This window comes from Anabrus simplex, chromosome 1 (genome assembly GCF_040414725.1).
Source record: "Anabrus simplex isolate iqAnaSimp1 chromosome 1, ASM4041472v1, whole genome shotgun sequence".
Lineage (NCBI taxonomy): Eukaryota > Metazoa > Arthropoda > Insecta > Orthoptera > Tettigoniidae > Anabrus > Anabrus simplex.
In genome coordinates, this window is record NC_090265.1 from 515,020,597 (window position 1) to 515,046,133 (window position 25,537).

A 25,537-nucleotide genomic window follows, 5' to 3' on the forward strand; every position below is an offset into this window, starting at 1 on the left:
CTTAACATTACTGAAAGCTGTTTCATACATGTAGATCAATATTTTAACCCAAATCTTAATCTTAACCCTCTACTGCACGAGTTATTTTTCATTTCTGTTTGGTGAAGAAAATTTCAAGCTTTAATGTTCAACATACGTTCAGTGTTTTAGATGTACCAGCAATTCCTAACTGGGGCTAATAGTTTAACACTCGTATGTGATGTGGATTGCCATATTGGAATATATATACGAAAATTCACGATTTTACACTAAGCTTTTAACATTCAAAGACCGAACATTACTACCTACTGGCCATGGGTACGTATTGCAGGGCGCAAGTATACTTGCACGACCGTAGGTTGGTAATGTCTTTGAGGTTGAGCCAGAGGTACTCCTGAAGCCTGTGGTAATATGATGGGGAGGGCCCACGTAAAGTAAACGGTGGTTGGTTCGCGTGGATGTTGACGGGGTGGAAGGAGTACCTTTGGTTGTAGGGCTGTTTTGTCTTATGTTATGTATATATATATATATATATATATATATAATTTAAAAAAAAAAAAATTTAAAAAAAAGGCATCACTGGGATGTGTGTTTAATTGACTGTACAGTTGAAGGTGTGCCGTAAAACTACCTCTGTCTATAATATTTATCCATTTACACAGGTGGAAAGTTATTTGTTGCCTAATGGCAACAGTATGCAGTAGAGGGTTAATGACATTTCAGAAAAGCCAAATATCCTAATTGACCTTTTAATTCATGGTTACCGCAATGAATTGCAAATTTATACCAGCCACAAATTAAGAATGTGTCAGTTTTAACCATATCTTCATGTGCCATCCTGACAATGTCCAACAGCATTTCAGCATATTTTTAACAAGCACTACGGGAACATTTCATTTTATTTACGTTGGTCGATGTGGAAACACCATCTAGCAGTTCTGCATCAGCTGGTGGTTATTTACAGTGGTATCCAGTGTCTTGCGTACTGCTAACACCACTCAAGTAGATTTGGTGATTGATGATCTGACTACAGAATCAACATTTGCCAGGTCCCGTTTTGCAATTGAAATTGTAATGGAACTAACAATTCTATGAATATCAATACAAGAAAGAGTCTGGATGATGAGCATACTCCAGATGCTAAGAATTTATAGCTTAATTTATTTTTCAGATTTTACACTTAGTTCATCCCAGATTCGAATGTTAATTGTGTGTTTGTACATTAGTTTTCATGTCAGTAGAGTGTTTTTACATTTGTTTAGTTATTAGATGTATTACAAGATATTAGAATCATTCCGTATTGACGGTTTTCACTTTACAAAGGTGAAAAAAGTATCCTCCTAATTCAATACAATAAATATTCCATTAACACAGTTTTTAGTTTCAATTATTATTTTAAATTAACACCTTTTCACTGAATTTTGTCGCAGTGAGTTGTTTTTTGCTCCGCATATTGATGTAAATATTGTATATTTGTACTAATTTTGTTTCCGTCTAGGCTCCCTTTTGTTTGTTTTATCATTTGCTCTTTCATTATGTTTTTTAGCATTTTTTCAACTTATATTATGTAAATTATTTCAAATCTCCCCTCATTTTTCACTGAAGATGGCTCAAATGAGCCGAAACATGTTTGAATTTGTTTACTCTGTCTAATGACGGAATATTTATTGTTTTGAATTAGGAGGATACTTTTTCCACCTTTGTAAAGTATTAGATGTATTACATTAAGACTGAAGATGGCCAGCCAAGGCCGAATCTAGTCCCTAGTTTAGTAATGTGATTCAATAATATTACAATAATATTGAAAAAGGTTGACCATACGACATTAATTTAATAATTATTCTGTTCTGGTGCATAATTAGTTTCATTTAGTTGTGTTGAGGCTCTAGGCAGTGAGATATTGCTGATGCAAATGTCACACTCCATCCTGCCTTCAACATCATGTACCAAGTATCTGCAAAATATGATTTGATTTGCTATTTGTAGATTGATTGGGACATTATTATTTGAATATTTGAGATTGTCCAAAATGCCACGTTTGTTTTTGTGATTGCCCATCACAATTTTTATCACAAGGAATCCACTATCCTCCATGGCTTTAATCACCTTCTGAAATAAGGTGTAAAGTTGTAAAGGCTACAGATGCAAGAGTAATCTTCAGTATCCAGTAATCTGGAGATAGTGGGTTCGAGCCCCACTGCCAGCAGCCCTGAAGATGGTTTTCCTTGGTTTCCCATTTTCACACCAGGCAAACGCCGGGTCTGTACCTAAATTAAGGCCACGGTCGCTTCCTTCCAATTCCTAGGCCTTTCCTATCCCGTCGTTGCCATCAGACTTATCTGTGTCGGTGCGACGTAAAGCAAATAGCAAGAGTAATCTGAGGATATCCAACTACTTCCTTTATTAGGACCTTGCCTAGATATAGCCAACAGCTACTTTTCTCTTAATTCCCTTCTAGACAGTATTTCATGGAGTCTCATCTCTTCTGACTGCAAACCACCTTGCCAGGATTTGCAAAATTTGAATATTTCGGGGAAAGAATCTGAAGTTTCCGTTCTGCAACAAAAAATTATAACTTGCACAAATGGAAGGAAACAAGTATCCTTTAAAGTTACTTTTAAAATATCTATAAGCATGACATGATTAATAAATTTCACAGTTCTATACAAGATATCACTCGTACAAACAGAAGTGGACAAACACGTTTACTCATTGAACGAAATAACTCAGGTTTTCACACACACAAATGCATCAATAACACAGTGCTACTGCACCCACACTGATGGCGAAGATTGTACGTCTGCGATTGCACTCTTAAGGCGATTTGAAGAAATATTGGTATTTGCATCTTCCTGCGTTAAACAAGTGGCATAGAGGCGGCAGTATATGAGGATCGAGACAGTGGTGGGATTAAGTCAGCTTGGGAAGTTCATCCTACAACAGTTACAAAGTGTTTCCAATCCTGTGGATATCCGGGAAGTTCTTGGAACGAATCATCACAACAATTATTAATAATCTTGACCATGATGGTCGGGATTGGATCCGTATTGACTTAGTAACAGTAAATATGTTGGAAGATAGTCCGCCTAGTCAATACAATTCATTTATTTACCTTTCACCTTAACATCTAGTACATGTTTCGAGAATATTATGCATTCTCTTCCTCAGCTAGTGGATTAAAATCCAGTATACAATAAGACCTGACTAAAATACGGGGGCCCCCATTAAAATTCAAAACAATGAGTATGACAATGTGACACTTAAAAATTTTGGATAGTACAAACATAGAATTAAAATCCCATTTTGTCAAGTACAAATTAAAAACAATATAGTCTAATTAATGTCTAATTAAATACGTCTTGTGATGATATGAATTCACAGTGTCCTTGAAGTTGCCTTGCGTAGTTCAAAAATGTTGAGTTAAGGATGAATGAAATTGCATAAAAACTTGAAGTCCTGCCGATCTCCACCGTTAATGGGTGTTAAAATGATGTCTATTTAAATTAAAATATTGGACACAGCGTCGTATAATGATGTGAAATTACGGTGTCCTAGGAATTATAATACTATCTTGCGTAGTTCAATTGGATTTGTACAAGAATAAATGAAGTTGCGTTAAAACTTGGAGTCCTGCCATTATCTTCGGTTGATAGATGTATTATGCAGCCAGGTTGAAAATAGGTTAAAATGGTCTATAAAAAGGAAATGAATTAAAAATTAACAAAAGGCTCCGACATGAACAAATGAGAATACAACGGGGTAAAAATATTAAACCTTACCAGTGTGATGATGTAAATATTACGTGTGGCATGCATGTGTTAGATAGATGTTGAGGCACCTGATGTTGTATGGCAACTGGTTACAGAATTACATTGGGTTGCGTGTTGGATGGAAGGAGGGGTGGAAGGAACCGCCCCTGATACTACAGTCATACTTCCCCCCTTACACGCTTGACATCATTTGGCCTCTTACTAGGGTATTGGTAGTGAGATCAGTAAATCAGGAGTATACAAACTGTCGTGCCAAGATTGCGGAAAAAAATATGTCGGACAGTCAGGTAGAAGTGTGGTGGTACAGTATAAAGAGCATGTCAATGCACGAAAACATTCTAGATACTCTGCAGTGTGTGAACACATGCATGAAAGCAACCATCATTTCACAAATATTGAACGTGATATGACTTTATTACATTCATTAAGCAAAGGCAAACAAATGAATGCCTTAGAGAAATTAGAAATATACAAATTGCAAAAATTTGATAATGAGAACAACCTAAATGAACACATTGCAGAAGACAATCAGTTGTTTAAATTGGTAACCCAATACCCTAGTAAGAGGCCAAATGATGTCAAGCGTGTAAGGGGGGAAGTATGACTGTAGTATCAGGGGCGGTTCCTTCCACCCCTCCTTCCATCCAACACGCAACCCAATGTAATTCTGTAACCAGTTGCCATACAACATCAGGTGCCTCAACATCTATCTAACACATGCATGCCACACGTAATATTTACATCATCACACTGGTAAGGTTTAATATTTTTACCCCGTTGTATTCTCATTTGTTCATGTCGGAGCCTTTTGTTAATTTTTAATTCATTTCCTTTTTATAGACCATTTTAACCTATTTTCAACCTGACTGCATAATACATCTATCAACCGAAGATAATGGCAGGACTCCAAGTTTTAACGCAACTTCATTTATTCTTGTACAAATCCAATTGAACTACGCAAGATAGTATTATAATTCCTAGGACACCGTAATTTCACATCATTATACGACGCTGTGTCCAATATTTTAATTTAAATAGACATCATTTTAACACCCATTAACGGTGGAGATCGGCAGGACTTCAAGTTTTTATGCAATTTCATTCATCCTTAACTCAACATTTTTGAACTACGCAAGGCAACTTCAAGGACACTGTGAATTCATATCATCACAAGACGTTGTATTTAATTAGACATTAATTAGACTATATTGTGTTTTTAATTTGTACTTGACAAAATGGGATTTTAATTCTATGTTTGTACTATCCAAAATTTTTAAGTGTCACATTGTCATACTCATTGTTTTGAATTTTAATGGGGGCCCCCGTATTTTAGTCAGGTCTTATTGTATACTGGATTTTAATCCACTAGCTGAGGAAGAGAATGCATAATATTCTCGAAACATGTACTAGATGTTAAGGTGAAAGGTAAATAAATGAATTGTATTGACTAGGTGGACTATCTTCCAACATATTTACTGTTACTAAGTCAATACGGATCCAATCCCGACCATCATGGTCAAGATTATTAATAATGATTATGCCAGCCAGGCTAGAAAAATGATAAACAAATTTAAGAACACCAAGGTTAAAATTCTTAGTATTTAAAAAGACCTGAACTTTCTGAAGAAATGTATTAAAAGTGACGTTATACCTAAACATTTGAATTCCGTACAAAAGAGAGGTAGATTGCTGCGTCATGAAATGAGAACACAGCGGAAAGTAAATCACTTGTGGATTAAAGATGAAATCAGGTTCTTACACCTTAAAAAAACGAAGCTGAACAACACGCTTTATGAATTACACCTACTCATCACTAGTCAAATTTCGACTCTGGAATGGGTGGAGGCACAATGTAACATTGACCTCTCATTATTTACAATATTAAAGAAAAAACAAGATATTTTAGATAGAAAATACCAGAGGCTCATTGAAGACAAATGCATCACCAAAGATGAAATATGAAATATCAACACATACACGACAACACACACATTTTTTCCGCCACTCAAAAACCTGACCAACGCTGATTTCAACGATGACGAAGTCGAAATCTTAAGTAAGGGTCCCAAACATAACTGGCCACACACGAGTAAGACTGTCCAAAATAGAGAACTAGTGAAACTGATAGCGGAATCTGAAGTAGCAATTGCAGAGGTACCCATAGACGAACAAGAGAACATGAGGTTCGAGGCTAAAAATAAAATTTGTAAAATAATGGAACATAAAACTATCGCAGATACCCACACTAATAACAATCTCCGAAAGATTAATAAGAAGATTAAAGATAATAACATAATTGTCACGAAAGCTGACAAGGGTAACACTATAGTTTTAATGAATAAAGATGATTACATCAGTAAAACGAATGATTTCCTGAAGGGAGACAACTTTCGTCAGATAAAGAAGGACCCCACTAATAACATGCAAAAGACTTTCAAACAAATTCTAGCTAACACTAATTTTTTGATGAATTCGAATGAAACAAAACGCTTGGTAAATATGAACCCAGGATTACCGAAATTGAGGGCTATGCCTAAGGTACACAAAGAAGGCATACCTATTAGACCGATTGTTAACTTCAGAAACAGTCCTACATATAAAACGGCCAAATTTGTACACACGTTTTTAAAGAAACATTACAGATTTAATGTAGATACAAGTCTCCGCAATACCATAGATTTTTGTGATAGGACAAAAAATTTAATTTTATCGCAATATAATACTATCCATAGCTTTGATGTGAAAGATATGTACTCGAATATTCCGATCACGGAGACTATCAACATTGTTAGGAACAACTTAAACACACATAGTTCGTTGAGTAAAGTAGAAATTGATGAATTCATCAACTTATTAAAGTTTATATTAGAAAACAACTTTTTTACTTTCAACAACAACGTGTACAAACAAGTTAATGGGTTGGCCATGGGATCACCAGCGTCTGGTATCCTTGCAGATATATTTATGGACCATATGGAATCTAATAAAATAATCGGTAAAATAAAAGGATTAGACTTATGGTTAAGGTTTGTTGATGACGCGTTCGCTATCATTAACAAACAAGAACTCAAGCCAAACGATTTGTTAGACCAATTAAACAACCTTGATAAACATATAATGTTTACAATCGAGTCGGAAGATAATAAAAGTCTAAACTACTTAGACGTAACATTAACTAGAGACAATAAAAACCTGATTTACCAAGTATTTAGAAAACCTACACACACAGATGTTGTTATTAGGAAAGACTCGAACCACCCAGGAGAACATAAGAAAGCGGCATTTTACAGCTTCATCAATAGAGCAGTAAGAATACCCTTAAACAGAAATGATTTTAATAAAGAGATAAACATTATACAAGATATTGCCAAAAGAAATGGTTACCCCAAAAGCTATGTCAATAGGATAAAGAATAAGGTCGTGAATAGACCTAACACCCTACTTGTAAATAAGGAAGAAAAAAAGAAATTCGCTACATTCACTTACATTAATAAACAATCATACAGTTTGGCTAAACTATTTAGAAAACACAATATCCATGTATCCTTTAGGACAGACAATAATAATAATAATTTATTGTTCAATTCGAACAGCGTAAACACCAACAGTAGGTTCAGTAAATCAGGAGTATACAAACTGTCGTGCCAAGATTGCGGAAAGAAATATGTCGGACAGTCAGGTAGAAGTGTGGTGGTACGGTATAAAGAGCATGTCAATGCACGAAAACATTCTAGATACTCTGCAATGTGTGAACACATGCATGAAAGCAACCATCATTTCACAAATATTGAACGTGATATGACTTTATTACTTTCATTAAGCAAAGGCAAACAAATGAATGCCTTAGAGAAATTAGAAATATACAAATTGCAAAAATTTGATAATGAGAACAACCTAAATGAACACATTGCAGAAGACAATCAGTTGTTTAAATTGGTAACCCAATACCCTAGTAAGAGGCCAAATGATGTCAAGCGTGTAAGGGGGGAAGTATGACTGTAGTATCAGGGGCGGTTCCTTCCACCCCTCCTTCCATCCAACACGCAACCCAATGTAATTCTGTAACCCGTTGCCATACAACATCAGGTGCCTCAACATCTATCTAACACATGCATGCCACACGTAATATTTACATCATCACACTGGTAAGGTTTAATATTTTTACCCCGTTGTATTCTCATTTGTTCATGTCGGAGCCTTTTGTTAATTTTTAATTCATTTCCTTTTTATAGACCATTTTAACCTATTTTCAACCTGGCTGCATAATACATCTATCAACCGAAGATAATGGCAGGACTCCAAGTTTTAATGCAAATTCATTTATTCTTGTACAAATCCAATTGAACTACGCAAGATAGTATTATAATTCCTAGGACACCGTAATTTCACATCATTATACGACGCTGTGTCCAATATTTTAATTTAAATAGTCATCATTTTAACACCCATTAACGGTGGAGATCGGCAGGACTTCAAGTTTTTATGCAATTTCATTCATCCTTAACTCAACATTTTTGAACTACGCAAGGCAACTTCAAGGACACTGTGAATTCATATCATCACAAGACGTTGTATTTAATTAGACATTAATTAGACTATATTGTGTTTTTAATTTGTACTTGACAAAATGGGATTTTAATTCTATGTTTGTACTATCCAAAATTTTTAAGTGTCACATTGTCATACTCATTGTTTTGAATTTTAATGGGGGCCCCCGTATTTTAGTCAGGTCTTATTGTATACTGGATTTTAATCCACTAGCTGAGGAAGAGAATGCATAATATTCTCGAAACATGTACTAGATGTTAAGGTGAAAGGTAAATAAATGAATTGTATTGACTAGGCGGACTATCTTCCAACATATTTACTCTCATCACAACAAGATGAAGATCCACAGGACTTGAGTATTCTAGCTTAGATGGCAGGAATACAAGACTTTGACGTGGGTACAATGCCGAATGATGATGCCCTCAAGTATCATGATGACCTGATGGGAAACTGGGAGGAGAGAACTTTAAAACAATTCTTGGATTTTTTTTTTTTTTTTTTTTTGTATTATTTTACACCTAATTGCATTAGACTTAAAAGGAATAAATTTTCTGGCAGCAAATTTTACCAAAAAAGGAAAAAACAACACTTTTCTCTTGCAGAAAAGTCAGATGGTTTTTATTGTGCAAGATGATGATGCTAAGGAGGAGGAAGAGGATAGAGAAGTTGTTCACATCCTTGATGAGGTGAAAGGTGGCAAAATATTGCTGGAGGAAGGATTATAAATAAGATAAAATCAAAGTTTGGATTAGTCTGGAAGATTATGTGAATACAGAGCACATAAGTGAACTATTTCATGCACTGAAAGAAAGCTTAGTAAACAAAATAATTAGGAAGAAGTTGTGACAAAGCTCTATTGACAATTGTTGTAGCCAGAAATAAACGTCGCTCTTATATGAATTCAGAATATTTTGGTGAATAATGTATTGCAGTACCATACTGTATACAGTATGTCAATAAACTGCATTTAAGTAAGGTGCAGGGTAAGTATATTTCATGTACTGTAAGACTACCTCCTGCTATTAACAGACCACCCCTCTAAACAAACGGTTTTCCTGGGAATGGCCAGTGGTTGCTTAATACAGGTTTCACTGTTTTGATAATGATGTTATATGTGAAGCATGTGAGCAAGTGTCCTGAATAACTGGTATATAAAGTGGTATTCTCATAGCTAAAGCTTTATTTTGTTTTTCAGGTGGCAGCACTGGCTGTTGGTCTGTCGGCGGATAGACCTGCTTAGTTCAACCATGTGTCCATCGGAGCAGTATACAGTGTGTGAGGACCACTTCCTAGAGGACCAGTTTGCTGATGCTTCCAGACAGAAGCTAGTTAATGGAGCTGTGCCTATGGTGTTCCAGTTTGATGAGACTGTTGACACACCTGTGCTTCTTGCAGAGGAAACAGACATCATTCCAGAAGGTGCACACATATTATTCCTCAGTACTGTTAGTAAGGGTGTGTGTTCACCAATATGTTACATCAGCTTTGTTCATCCCTTCTGTTAATAAAGGTTTTGGATATTAATGATTAAAAAAATCTTCCGTCTCTTTTCCGTGGCATAGATTCAAGAAAGATTTTATCAGTTTACTGAGAAGGGATGTTATGATCTTACTGCAATGTTCTCCAAAAACATAACACATTGGCTATAGGTTGTGCAGGGCTTGATTTTCTGTCTTCACTCTTGTAGCCACTTCCAGTTCCTTCAAGCAATGATGCTTCTATAAAAGGTGAATGACATTCATGTCAAGAATACAGTAAAATATATATGAGATAGGAAAGTTCGGGAACTAGGTGTATAGTTCCTTCTCATTAACTTTTTAAAAACACTGATGCACGGCCATCTTCATAGTAATTCCGTTGGACGACTATATTGTTTTCCCAGCACTGGTAAAGCTCCTTGAAGCACTGCTGAAAGCCATCTTTTGCAATCTTCTGTAATGCCTTCTACGATTCTGCTCTTTCGTCATTTGCTAATGCATAATGACATTCCTTCAGATGTTTTTTCATCTTCGGAAAGAGGTGAAGTCCCAAGGGTTAAACTAGGTGAATAGGTGGGATAACGAAACATTGAAATACCTAGCTTCACACAATTATAAACTATGATACCTAGCTTGGCGAGAAACTGCAAGCAAGGTGTGAAGAAGTAGTTATCATGGACTACTTTACCATGTTCTAGACTGTTTGCGATGAATGGACTCTTGCATCAACATAAAATATACTGATCAGCTTCTTGTGTACTATTTTACCCTCAGGAATAAGTTCCAAATTAATTTCCAACAAATGAATAGAAAAAAGAGGTACAGTTAAACCTCATTAATTCGAAGTCTATGGGACGCAAAAATCAGACTTTGAATGACGTTATTTCAAATTAACCGCCAGCTCGTAATTCAGGACTGTCGACCCTTGCCGCATTACAAATTATTATAAAACCTGTTACTTCATGCAATTAACCTTGATTCACAATTTAAACTTTTCAAATGCCATGGAAAAAAAACTATTTCCAAAATGTATCCATCAAGGTTATTTACTATTTACTATGGCATCACTTCGATAGCTCACTGACAAACATACCCTCTCGTAATAATAATAATTTTGTGTGGCTATTTCTAGCCGAGTGCAGCCCTTGTAAGGCAGACCCTCCGATGAGGGTGGGCGGCATCTGCCATGTGTAGGTAACTGCGTGTTATTGTGGTGGAGGATAGTGTTATGTGTGGTGTGTGAGTTGCAGGGATGGTGGGGACAGCACAAACACCCAGCCCCCGGGCCATTGGAATTAACCAATGAAGGTTAAAATCCCCGACCCGGCCGGGAATCGAACCCGGGACCCTCTGAACTGAAGGCCAGTACGCTGACCATTCAGCCACCGAGTCGGACATACCCTCTCGCAACGAAAGGAAAAAAAAAAAAAAAAACATGATTCAAAGATGAGGAGAAATCTATGCTGGCTTCCCTGTACAAGTGCTTTATTCATTGGTTTACTGTACTGTTTGCATTTTAGATACCCTATACTTGCACGGAAAGTATCAAATGCCCTTAAAACATTGTGGCTTATTGAACTTTCCTATGATGAGGGGAAGAACTCTCTCTCGCTTCCCTGTGCATTGCAACACAGTAAAATGACCCCCACCCTTGTATGATTTCCCGGCTGGCATTTCTGTCCTTTAAAACCATAATGGCTGGCACTAGTGATGGGTTGCGAATGGACTCGCGAAGAATAGAGTCTGGGACTGTAAAACTCAAGGTACTTGATTCCGGAATCAAGGCTGAGAACGCTGTCAGCGTTATCTGCGAGCCATGTATGGAAACAACACGATGCATAATATTGTTGGTAGGCCAAGGACAAGTATTGTTTCCATTTCCCAATAATGCACAGTGATATAATGTACAAAATAATGTTGCGATTTGGTAATGAACGTCACTTTAAAGCAATATGTACACAGTCGTCCTTTGAAACAGTCCTTAATCCCGAAGCATGCGTACTGTGTGTTAGCGAACAAATTAGTACGATATTATATGGCAGGGAAATATACCAGAGGTGGAAACAAGATAATTATGTTACTCTATTGGATATCTCACCAAATGCCCAGAGCACCCCTTCATTCAGTTGAACGTTGTGGACAAACTAGGGCATTCATTGTACTACTGAACAACAAAATATACTGCCGAAAATGTACATTATGCCATATTCACAGGCTTGTGTATAGGCCTACACAACAAAACCTTATTGTAACATGAACTAAGGAACGTGTGGACACAGGTTACATAATATCACTGGTGGTTGCACTACGTGTCCTTCCAATTTGTATTTAGAAATACAATCATATTCACCATATCTCCATTAAAAACTGTTTCATTTGTGAGTCGCTAGTGTTCCAGCTTTGGAGAAAAGTCGTTCACAAAGAATGTACGTTGCTTGTGAACATAAATATTTCTTCTCAAGTTTAGCGAGTGTTGGGAATTTTGTCTCGTTGGGTCTCCTCTTTGCATTTGGGTCTCCAATAATCCAGTGGATTTACCGAGCGGGGTTTGTTAGACTCTTTCAGGTATCTTTGTACCTCGACCGTAGCATCTACTCTGACGTTGTGGCGTAGGTTTTCGTCTGCGACATGGGCATCAAATGATCCCCAATAGGAGATGTCGTATCCATTTGTGTTTGATGGTGTGATGGCCTGTACTGAAGTGGATGGGGTCATAGGCCATAATCTACATGCTTCGTTAATCAGTATATTCACTGCCTGATCACGTTCAGCACCACTCATAAAAGGGAAGATCTTAAATTTCGGATCGAGAATTGTAGGCAGTGCAGTCAGTAGGACACTTTCAACATTGATGAACTTTCTTTTTGTGGCTGGCAACAAGTCCGTTGACACCTGTTTCGCTACGGCATCATATTCCTCTTGTATGCGCCTTCCCACCCTTTTCTGTATTTATCTGTTGAAACCAATTATCTTTGAGATGAAGACTTGGCGTTCTGATGACATTTCTGTCGTTATCACATCAAAGGGATGCAGTATGGGCAATAAGTGTTCAGTTGTGGTCCACTGTTAGACTGTGAGAGTGTCGGGTGCAGAAGTTATTGTCGTAAGTGTAGCAGCGACGCAGTCCTTTCGTTCTGTCAAACGCGACAACATCACATACATGCTGTTCCATCTCGTCTCCAATTCTTGCTGTAATTTATGAACTGGTTTGCCTAGTGACTTCTGTATGGATTCCAACTTTTCTTTTCCAGTACAAGATGATTTAAAATACCCGACTATCTGGTGACACTTTCCTCGTATATCCAGGCCTCGCTTGTATATAAGGTTCATAGTGTGAGCAAAACATGGAATATATAAAAAGATTTAAAGGATCTGCTGCTGCTTTTTCATTAGCAGCATTATCTGCTACAAGACACATTACTTTGCCATATATGCCTCAATCGGTTATAGTACTTCCAAGTGCCGCCGCAATATGTGCACTTGTATGTGCATACCTGCCAACTTTTAGAAATCAAAAACAGGAAGATTTGTTTTAATTCTTGGATTTCATCACATATATTGCGCCATGGTCTAGGTCAAAAAAGGACAGCATAAGAGGCATACATATCTACAGCTACAATGCGAATTACCATTACATTTAAAAACTTAAACTAAGAAAATATAAAAATGGTTACAAGAAAATGTACCTAATCTCATTTATGACACATACATATGAAGAAGAATAATATTTATATTACACCGACACATGCAACAAAATGCATAATAGTTTCCTTTATGGGGCCGATGACCTTCGATGTTAGGTCCCTTTAAACAACAAGCATCATCATCATCATCATCATCATCATCATCATCATCAGTTTCCTTTATTAGAATGTAAAATGAATGGAAATTTAATTTTATAGGCATCTCTGAACATTTAGAGATAATGTTTGTTATACATACCTGCCAACTTTCCCGATTTAGGCAGGAGATCCCGATTTTTGACAGTTTTTCCCGCCTTCCGATTATTCTATTATTTCTCCCGATTTTAGTTTATTTTTTGGTGGACTTCAAACATTTGTTTTCAAATCCCGCCATTTCAGCTTTTTTACGCGAGTGGCCAGAAGTCCTTCGCTCATTGGCCACTTTCAAACGAAATATCTGCGTTTTTTTAATGCGAGAAATGTGCGCAAATCTGCGATGTTACTGAAACCTGTTTATCACGACGGGTATATCGATTGTCAATCTCTCGTTCTCGAGTGCTATGTTCGTGTTTGTTCACATCAGTCTAGTCGATTCTAGAGACTAGTCACTAGATATAGTCTTTTTTAGTAATTTAGAGCCATTTTCTCCAAATTGAGTTAAACCTGGTATAAATTAAACCTGTTTAATTTTAGAACCTAGTTTAAACCTGCATCCATTTTCTCCACCAATTTCTGACACTCGTTTAGTTTAAACAACAGCTCGCCCGTTTAAACTAATGATGTCAAGTCTGCGCTAGTGTTGGCTGCACTGAAAAAATAGTCGAAGGCATGGTCGATTGGAATTGGCCAATCAGAGCCAAGTAATTCAATGACCGACATTTTTGTGTTAATATAAGCTGTTTGTGGCAAATTAATGCTATCGTACATAGTGAATAAAGTAGAAATTCAGTGGGATATTAGCTCTACTGATAAATAGTTTACATTTGTGCGAAGGGTAGTGTCGTATAATTTTACTCATTGTAGTCTACAATTTCTTGGAGAGCACTTTCATTTCTTATTATTCTCTAACATGCTTTACCATAAACAAGTACTGTGGGCCTAATATGTTTTTTTTTGATGTCTGTATTGTCTTAAGAAACACACGGGAACGTTGAAATATTAAAAACCTGGTCTTTTAGCAATATTCCTTTCCTCAGAAAATCAACATTTATGTGAATTTCAAGTAAACAAATTCCAAGCATGCTCAAGATTTATCTCCTATTAAAATCTCGCAAACTTCGGATCCAGCAGACAAACCAGTGAGGATGTATTATTTGGAGATGTATTGCTTGATTCCGTACTCGTTTATAACATAACCTAGTTCACGGTATGTGGTAGGCCTTACATGTTATAATTCTCTACTGTATGCGTAATACTCTTCTTCCTATAGCATTAATATTTCTATTGCTGGTATGCTGGCAGTAGTTAGGATGAAACATTCTTAACTATAATTCATTTCATTACTAGTTTACTAGCAAGCATGAAACACTTTATTATTTTTATGATCCCATAAAAATTTATTGAAGTACAATATACAGTATATGATAGTATGAAGGGGCGCCGTACTGAGTGGCTCAGACGGTTGAGGCGCTGGCCTTCTGAACCCAACTTGGTGGGTTCGATCCTGGCTGAGTCTGGTGGTATTTGAAGGTGTTCAAATACGTCAGCCTCATGTCGGTAGATTTACTTGCACTTAAAAGAACTTGTGTGGGACAAAATCCCGGCACCTCGGCGTCTCTGAAAACGGTTAAAAGTAGTTAGTGGGACGTAGAAACAGTATCATTATTATTATTATTAGGAATTGGGAGGGTAAACTCCGGTGTCGACATAGCCTACTGCTATCCAAACAGCACCAAGGGCTCTACACAGGGCTTAGCGTCGCCATCCGATGGATGAATCGCCATCAACAGCGTCAATGTCCCCCCCACCATATAAACACGGCAGGGAGGTTTGCCTAGTGACTTCTGTATGGATTCCAACTTTTCTTTTCCAGTACAAGATGATTTAAAATACCCGACTATCTGGTGACACTATCCTTGTATATCCGATACATTCTCCATGCCTCGCTTGAATATAAGGTTCATAGTGTGGGCAAAACATGGAATATATATATCACCTTTGGGCTTTAAAGATCTGCTGCCGCTTTTACATTAGCAGCATTATCTGCTGCAAGACACATTACTTTGCCATGTATGCCTCAATTGGATATAGTACTTCCAAGTTCCACAGCAATATGTGCACTTGTATGTGCATACCTGCCAACTTTTAGAAATCAAAATTAGGAAGATTTGTTTTAATTCTTGGATTTCATCACATATATTGCACCATGGTCTAGGTCAAAAAAGGACAGGACAAGGGGCATACATATCTACAGCTACAATGCGAATTACCATTACATTTAAAAACTTAAACTAAGAAAATATAAAAATGGTTACAAGAAAATGTACCTAATCTCATTTATGACACATACATATGAAGAAGAAGAATATTTATATTACACCGACACATGCAACAAAATGCATAATAGTTTCCTTTATTAGAATGTAAAATGAATGGAAATTTAATTTTATAGGTGATTAGTACCGACAGTGTGTGAATCTGGGTGAGTTTTACAGTACCTGTGATTAGTACCACTCTATGAGTGACACCGTGACACCACCTGGCCTATGGTTAGTAGCCACTATGTGAGGAACAGCACGCTTTGAATTCTGGTCAGTGGATGATTTTAGACTTTTAAATTGTCATTACATTTCATCAGATTTTGTACCATTAGGGGCCAATGACCTAGATGTTGGGTCACTTTAAACATCAAGCATCATCTTAAATGGATTAAAACACAGAAGTGTTAGTTTGTGTCTGCGTCCTGGTCATTCTAGCTCTGGAACTTTGAACTGTTAGATCGACACTGTGGTACTTTTCTTTAAAAGTGAGAAAATTTGCTGTTTTTCATTTTATCGAATATTTCATTTGACAGCATTACTTTGAATCGTGACATTCGTACTGACATCATTGTAATGACCTATGTTGACTTCAGTTGAGAAAACTATAAGGACAGTCTTTCAGAGAATTCCGTAGCGAAGCACAAGTACAACAGCTAGTTATTTGATACAAATAGCATTGCGCTCCGCATAATTGCGCAGGTGCTTGATGCAATATATTAATCTATGCATTTTCTAATTAATGGCAATTAAGTGCATGACCAGTACGTACGTGTGGAGCATGAGTTCATACTATTTTCGGAAGGCTTATCAGAGACCGATCATCTCACTCATATACTTCCTGTGAGGTAATAGAGGTGTATAATTTTCAGCCTTGTAGCCTCGTTATAGCAACAGTCGGGCTTTGAGACTATAAGTGTTATACATATATCATAGTATTGTATTGCGCAAGACATGTAGAATAAGCAGTTTTGACCAATTGTATCTTGATTTCTCCTGATTTTTCCTTATTTTCATATCAGAATCTCCTGATTTTCATTTTCGTAAAGTTGGCAGGTATGGTTATGGTTTTTTGGCCATAACATGAAGCGAAAATAACGGAACCTGTCACTGACTCAACTCCCTGAAATACGTATACATTCAACTCATTAAAATTATGAAGTAAGAATGAACACAAATGCACTGAAATACATGAAACTACCATATACAAAACATATCAATATATCTCATACATTATTAACATACAACTTCGACAGGGGAAAAGTACAGAATCGCAAGAAAAATCACATGGCCTATAACTCCAATGAAACTAAGCACAGAAAAGATGTGTTAACATCGCACGAACACACAATAACAAACTCATTATTTCCTCCCGACTAACTGAGTTGCTAGCCCACTCTAGCCTCTCTTTCTTGTAGGATAATTGCCGTCCTGAATCCCCAGCTGTAACCACACACACTGCTGTGGTGAACGAAAACATGATACATGAAGGGGACGGACGACACACTCCCGAAATAAATTTATTGAAATTAAACACAATGTGTACATATGACCTTTAACACCCGAAATAAAGCATCAAATAAATATGCTTGAAAATGAGGTTGTGTAAATTACACCAAGCACATAAGAATATATCCTTAATCCTAGGGGAAGAGTATTGACACATACAAGTGTTTGAGGAAATATTGGTCTGAAAAGTGATTGTTTCCAACTGAAAATCTTTGTTGACAATATAAAATGTGACTGCCATATACGCCTCTCTTGACAAGCATGTCCACATATCAGTAGTCAGACTTACATATTCCGCTTCTGCTACCTTCACTTTTACCGCACAGATTTCTGACTGATATTTGTCTGCATCCGTTTGCCACAATCGCTTCGTAGATGTTTCCCAGCATCATCTGTGAAATTAAGTTTCATTCATTCATTCATGTTCTGAAGGCAACATCTTATTGTTACATCCACTCTTCTTTGTTTTCTACTGTTCCTTTAATCGTTGTTTAATGTTCGCATTCTTCTTATGATGAACTCCTGATACATTTTCTAGGTCAACCTTTTCATTTCTTACCAATGAATTTAATTTTCCTACTTTCTGTTTCTTTTAACAATCTTCTGTTCTCCTTGAATTTCCCTTAAACTTCTTGGTTTGTAGTAAATTTGCCTCTGTGTTTCAGCAATGGAACAGTTTTATATACAGCTAAATGACGTTGGTGCATACAAAGCTGCTTGTCCTAATCTTTGCAGCCAGACATCTTACTTGCCTGTTATTTTTAAGAAAGCTTGTATCAGTAACTTTGAAGTTCTTTGATTTTCTTACTATTAAGCTTGTTATCTATGGCACTACAGCCGAGGAGAACAGTTTCTTGCTTCTTTATCAGCTTTCCCTTTTTCAGCCTCACTTTTACTGTTAAGAACTTTATGGAAATGGTCCTGCAGGTAGGACTAATCTCATTGATCTTGTAAATGGCCTCAGTTTATCGAGATTGGAGACAGTCTACCATTTCATTTTCTGACATGTTATTACTAGGTTTGTTCCAACAAGCATGAGAACCATTCTGAAACTGCCAAGGCATTTGCAGTAGTTCCAACAGAAAGTCAGAACTGATTCTCAACTGCAAGTTCTGAATTTATGCTGTTCCAAATAAATTCAGAACCTTTTTGGAACAGATTATAGTAGTTCTCAGTTAAGACCAGGGAATTTTGAAATATCAATCAATCACTACTGATCTGCATTTTTTGGGGTCAATGACCTTCGATGTTAGGCCCCCTAAAACAACAAGCACCATCATCATCATCATCATCATCATCATCATCATCATCATCAATCTGCATTTAGGGCAGTTGCCTAGGTGGCAGATTCCCTATCTGTTGTTTTCCTAGCCTTTTCATAAATTATTTCAAAGACATTGGAAATTTATTGAACATCTCCCTTGGTAAGTGGACATGTGTTTTGCGTTCGACCAATGACCAGCGTGATTACATACTTCACATTTAAATAAACAGGTCATCGATCATTTGTTGTTAAATGTGTTCTAACATAATTCACAGACAGCATTTCTAACGTTCAGAACTGTCATTTACATTTTCCAGCAGAACATTACCATGAATCAGTTCTGGAACCATTCTGACTCATGCATGCTCATCAAGAATATTCGGAACTGTTTGTAGGAGCAAACCCACTGAAATCTTGACTGTTCAGAATGATGTATGTATGTTCAGTTCTCAGTCCCAAAGCTGGTTGGATCCTCAACAACTCCACCGTTAGCTGTCATAGATGGCCTAGGCATCACTGAAGAGGTGTACTAGGGAAATGAGAAGTGAGGTAATTTCCTCTTGCTTTCCTTGCTGAGCCAGAAATTACTATTACATATCAAGCTCACTAAAATGCATGCACCAACCAACCCTATGAGCAACATCAGTCACAAATGCCCTTAGCTCAGCATTGGTGGAACCTCATTGTTGAGCTTGATCATAGGCACCAACTTTAGAGGACCAAAGCTTTTTCTGCCCCTCCAAGTTATCAAGTTATTAAGACAAGGGTATTGCCACCCAATAATGTGATTGGTGTTGCTTAACCTTCCAAATTTTAACGATGGGTGCCTTATGCTTCAAGACAGAAGTCATTAGGAATTGAAAATAGCACTACAAATGAATGGAAAACCCAAGCGTCTTTATCATGCAACATCGTAATGCAAGTCCACCGACCTAGCCACATGTATGTACATAACATCTTTATTTTTAATATATATACCTACAGGGTGGGTGAGGTATAACTAGACAGCCACGAACATTTGATGCTCCAGGTCAGTAAGAGCTGAAATACATGTGAATTGCATAGTAAAAGGTGTGTGGTTTAGCAGGATTTTTTTTCTTTTCGTTATGGTTATTGAGAGATCATGTTAGCCGGACGTCCTATAGGCTTTGTGTTTGCACTATGTTATGCAGTATAACAAACTGAAGAAATGAGTTGGTTCTCCCAAAAATCCATATTACTGAAATCACCCTGTTGGAGAATCTATTAAAAATACTACAGAATTGATCAAGAATCTAAATAATTTTCATATCCAGTCTAATCATTCCCTTCACTCGTTCGACATTGTTAATATGTATCTTAGTATTCAAACCTCTAAATTATATCCTATCATTGAAAACAGTTTAAGTAAATACAGCCACCTAAGTGCTTTGGAAATCCAAGATTTTATGTCTATCCTGAAATTAGTTTTAAATAATAACTATTTCACTTTTGCTGTATTATTTATCAGCAGGAGGGTTTGGCCATGCGATCGCCAGCTTCGGGTATCTTAGCTGAAATCTATTTGGATTTTTTAGAACATACTAAAATTGATAACAATAAGAACTTCAATAATATTCTTTTTTGGGCTAGATATGTGGATGATACTTTTGTAATCCTAGATGAAAGCATAACAGACGCTGCTTCCACTCTTGTCAGCCTTAACAATATTGACCCGCACATAAAATTTACGCTCAAATCTGAATATGAACAAAGAATAAATTTTTTAGACTTTACCATCGTTAGGCAACGAAATTCCTTAAAATTCAATATTTTCAGACTTGCTCGACTTATTTCCTTTAATTCCACGTGGAACATAGGGCCTCGACAAAATTTCTCCAGCTTGTTCTATCTGCCGCCAGTGCTTTCACCTCCCTCCATGTCTTGTTAACTCCAGCAATCTCCTTGTCTATGGTTCTCTTCCAGGTAATCCTCGGTCTGCCTTGCCTGCGACTGCCTTGTGGATTCCAACTTAATGCCTGCCATGTGATACTCTCTTGTGGTCTTCTCAGGGTGTGCCCAATCCATCTTCATTTTCTTCTCATTATCTGTTCTTGTTTGGGACTTTGACTTGTGGCCTCCCAAAGATCTTTGTTTGAGATGGTTTTTAGCCACCATATTCTCATAATGTACCTCAAACACCGATTTATAAAAGTCTGTAACCTTGTGGTAATGTCCTTGGTCACTTTCCAGGTCTCACTTCCATACAGTAACACAGATTTAACATTTGAGTTGAATATCCTTAGCTTCGTTTTTGTACGAATGTGAGGGGATCTCCATATTGGTCGTAACTGTGCAAAAGCTCCTTTGGCTTTTTTTATACAACTCACCACATCTCTAAAAGCACGTCCACCCTGGCTTACCATGCTTCCTAAGTAGCAAAATTCCTCTACCCTTTCTGTATCCATTTCATCTAGATTCAAGCTACAATTGTTACGATGGTTTATGCGCATTTCTTTAGTCTTTTTGTTATTAATCTTTAAGCCTACTTCTTTAGCTTCTATTTTTAAGTCATTCGGTTTGATTTCCATGTCCCGAAAACATTCTGCAAGAAGACAAAGATCATCTGCATAATCCAGTTCTTCCAATCGGTTATTTAATCCCCACTGAATGCCACGCTTTCTATTCATTGCCTCTCTCAGCATACAATACATTGTCATGATAAACAAGATTGGCGATAGTAGACATCCTTGTCTTACTCCAGATTTTACAGCAAAAGGTTCAGACAGCTTCCCTTTATGTTCTACTTGACAAGTATATCCATCATACTTTGCCTGTGTAAGACAGACTATCTTTTGTGGAATTCCGAAGTTTTTCATAGCCTTCCATATTTTCCTCCAGTTGACAGAGTCAAAGGCCTCTTCAGAATCAATGAAAAGTATATACAGAGATGTCTGATACTCAGCAAATTGTTCAATAATTTGCCTTAGTGTGTTAATCTGATCCACAGTAGACTGACTTTCTCTGAAACCTGCCTGTTCTTGACGTGCTCTCCTGTCAACGGCTATGCTTATTCTGTTCAGTATGACTCTTGACATCACTTTTCCCCCATATGAGAGCAACGTTATTCCCCTCCAGTCATTGCAATCTGAGAGGTCACCCTTCTTCGGTATCTTGATGAGGATACCCTTCTTCCAATCCTCAGGAAGGTGTTCTTCGTTCCATATTAGTGTTAGAAGTGGCTCCATGATTTCCGCTGTTAAATCTGGATCTACCTTTAGGGCTTCTGGGATAATGTTATCTACACCTTGTGCTTTGCCACTCTTCATTTGTTTCACTGCTTGTTCAACCTCTTGTTGTGTTGGTGGTTCTATCGAGATGTCTGGATCTTCCAAAATGGTTTCAACTTCTTCAGTTCTCGATTCCTCACCAAGATTATTGAGTACTTCCATGAAGTGATGCCTTCATCTTTCCAATTGTTGTGTCTCAGATGTCAAGGCTACTCCGTTTGCATCTCTGACTGGTTTCTGCTCTGAAAAATTCTTCCTAGAAAGCTTTCTCATAATGCCATATACAGTAGAACCTCGATAATTCGAAATCGGTTAATTCAAAATCCCGCCTAATTCGAAGAAGCTCTCGTTCCCGGAAACATGAGATATAGTTTTACATGTTATTGCAATAGTTTAATTCGAAATACGGATAATTCGTAATTCGAAGTACAATGTCGGCCCCATTACCGAAATTCAGACTTTTAATTCGAAACTGCCTTTACATTTAAAAACAATAGTATGTTACAGAGTAATTTCAACTCGAAATTTATTCGTTCCGCGTCATAATAGAACGCGCGTTCCGGAACGTGGAGGGGTAGCTTTCCGCACTTATTCACTTCTGTGGGTCTACAGTGCGCTTCATGATTGCTAAGTTGAATGAAATCGGAATTCTTTTGTATTCAACCTTTTAAGGAATGCCGTAATATCACACAACAGGCAGTGTGTGGGAAAACAGAATCCGCGAACACTGGCGATGCCGACAGTTGACGAAAAAACGTGGCTCATATAATAAATTCGTAGGCACCGAACAATATTGTTACCGGTGAAACTGCATTGCTTTATTTTCATGCGAGCCTAAACGGTCTTACGGTTTTAAAGGAGAAATTGGCAGCTGGGAAATCGTACAAGGGTGAGGGATGGGGCCCGTGGAAGCGAGATACTTCATCCCCTCGTCATAGGAAAGTTAGATAAGCTACAATGTTTTAAGGGCGTCGGGCACTTTCCATGCCAGTACAAAGCATCGAAAAATGCAAACAGTACAGAAATCCAAAAAATAATGCAGGGGAACCGGCATAATTTATCCTCGTCTTTGAATTGTGCGGTATTTTTTTCTTTCGTTGCGTGAGGTTATGTTGGTCAGTGATTTATCGAAGTGCATTATTTGAACATTGTAAAGGCACCTTGTTGGATACATTTCGGAAATAGTTTTTTCCATGGCGTTTGAAAGGTTTAAACTGTGAATCGAGGTGATTGCATGTATTAATGGGTCTTAGAATACTTTGTAATGCGGCAAATGTTTACATTTCTGAAGTACGAGAGAAGTGCCATGGCGGGAAATCGTACAGGGATAGAGTCATAGGAAAGTTCGATTTTAAGGCATCGGGTGCTTTTTGTGTAAATACAAGGCATCTAAAATGCATACAGTATAGTAATCCAATTAATAAAGCACTTGGACATGGGAGCCAGCATAGATTTTTCCTCGTCCTTGTTTTTTCTTTCTTTCGTTGCGTGAGGTTATGTTTACCAGTGAGATATCCGAGTGCATTATTTGAATACTGTAAATGCACCTTCTTGGATACATTTTGGAAATAGTTCTTTTTTTCATGGCATTTGAAAGGTATAAACTGTGAAGCAAGGTTAACTGAATGCAGTAACGGGCCCTTAATATTTTGTAACGCGGCAAGGGTTGGTACTTCTGAATTGCGAATTGGCGGTTAATTCAAAATCACGTAATTCAAAGTCCGATTTTTGAGTCCCAACGACCTCGAATTAACGAGGTTTTACTGTACTTCTTTGCTGTTGCCGACTCTTGCTGCTTCTTCTGCTTGTGTTGCCATTTGGTCTGTAAACACTTGTTTATCTCTCCTCACATTCTTCTTAACCTCCTTGTTGGCCTTCCTGTATTTTGCCATTGCTGTTGGAGTTGACAAGTGCCTCGCACTCTCTCCGCTTTTGGATTGATTCCCAAGTGTCATCCGATATCCATTCTTTCCTCCCTGGCTCTCTGTAGCCCATTATCTCTTCACATGTGTCATGAGAGAGTTCGTTGACTGTGTTCCATTTGGTATTTACATCTTCATCTGGTTGTTCGGCGAGGGCTTCAAACCTGTTCTTCAACATACATACATACATACATACATACATACATACATACATACATACATACATACATACATACATACATACATACATACATACATACATACATACATTATAGACTGTTATGCCTTTCAGCGTTCAGTCTGCAAGCCTCTGAGAATTTACTAAACGTCGCCACAATCCTCGATTTGCAACTAGTGTTGTGGCCTCATTTAGTTCTATACCTCTTATCTTTAAATCATTAGAAACCGAGTCTAACCATCGTCGTCTTGGCCTCCCTTTACTTCTCTTACCCTCCATAACAGATTCCATTATTCTCCTAGGTAACCTATCCTCCTCCATTCGCCTCACGTGACCCCACCACCGAAGCCGGTTTATGTGTACAGCTTCATCCGTCGAGTTCAATCCTAAATTAGCCTTTATCTCCTCATTCCGAGTACCCTCCTGCCATTGTTCCCACCTGTTTGTACCAACAATCATTCTTGCTACCTTCATGTCTGTTACTTCTAACTTATGAATAAGATATCCTGAGTCCACCCAGCTTTTGCTCCCGTAAAGCAAAGTTGGTCTGAAAACAGACTGATGTAAAGATAGTTTCGTCTGGGAGCTGACTTCCTTCTTACAGAATACTGCTGACCGCAACTGCGAGCTCACTGCATTAGCTTTACTACACCTTGATTCAATCTCACTTACTATATTACCATCCTGGGAGAACACACAACCTAAATACTTGAAATTATCGACCTGTTCTAGTTTTGTATCACCAATCTGACATTCAATTCTGTTGAATTTCTTACCTACTGACATCAATTTAGTCTTCGAGAGGCTAATTTTCATACCATACTCATTGCACCTATTTTCAAGTTCCAACATATTAGACCGCAGGTTTTCGGTACTGTCTGCCAATAAGACCAAGTCGTCAGCATAGGCCAAACTGCTCACTACATTTCCACCTAACTGAATCCCTTCTTGCCATTTTATACCTGCAGCAGATGATCCATGTAAACTACGAACAGCAAAGGTGAAAGATTACAGCCTTGCCTAACCCCTGTAAGTACCCTGAACCAAGAACTCATTCTACCATCAATTCTCACTGAAGCCCAATTGTCAACATAAATGCCTTTGATTGATTTTAATAATCTACCTTTAATTCCATAGTCCCCCAGTATGGCGAACATCTTTTCCCTCGGTACCCTGTCGTATGCTTTCTCTAGATCTACGAAACATAAACACAACTGCCTATTCCTCTCGTAGCATTTATCAATTACCTGGCGCATACTGAAAATCTGATCCTGACAGCCTCTCTGTGGTCTGAAACCACACTGGTTTTCATCCAACTTCCTCTCAACGACTGATCGCACCTTCCCTTCCAAGATGCCAGTGAATACTTTGCCTGGTATACTAATCAATGAGATACCTCGATAGTTGTTGCAATCCTTCCTGTTCCCTTGCTTATAGACAGGTGCAATTACTGCTTTTGTCCAATCTGAAGGTACCTTACC

General features: G+C 37.6%; 1 protein-coding gene across 1 annotated transcript in view; it reads left to right on the forward strand.

Moving 5' to 3' along the window:
• Positions 1 to 25,537, forward strand: part of LOC136868662 (zinc finger protein 665) — a 163,853-nt gene that overhangs the window by 62,618 nt on the left and 75,698 nt on the right. Inside the window, exon 4 of the mRNA XM_067144791.2 lies at positions 9,493 to 9,716. Within this exon, the coding sequence (XP_067000892.1) occupies positions 9,493 to 9,716 (224 nt within the window). The remainder of the gene's footprint in view (positions 1 to 9,492; positions 9,717 to 25,537) is intronic.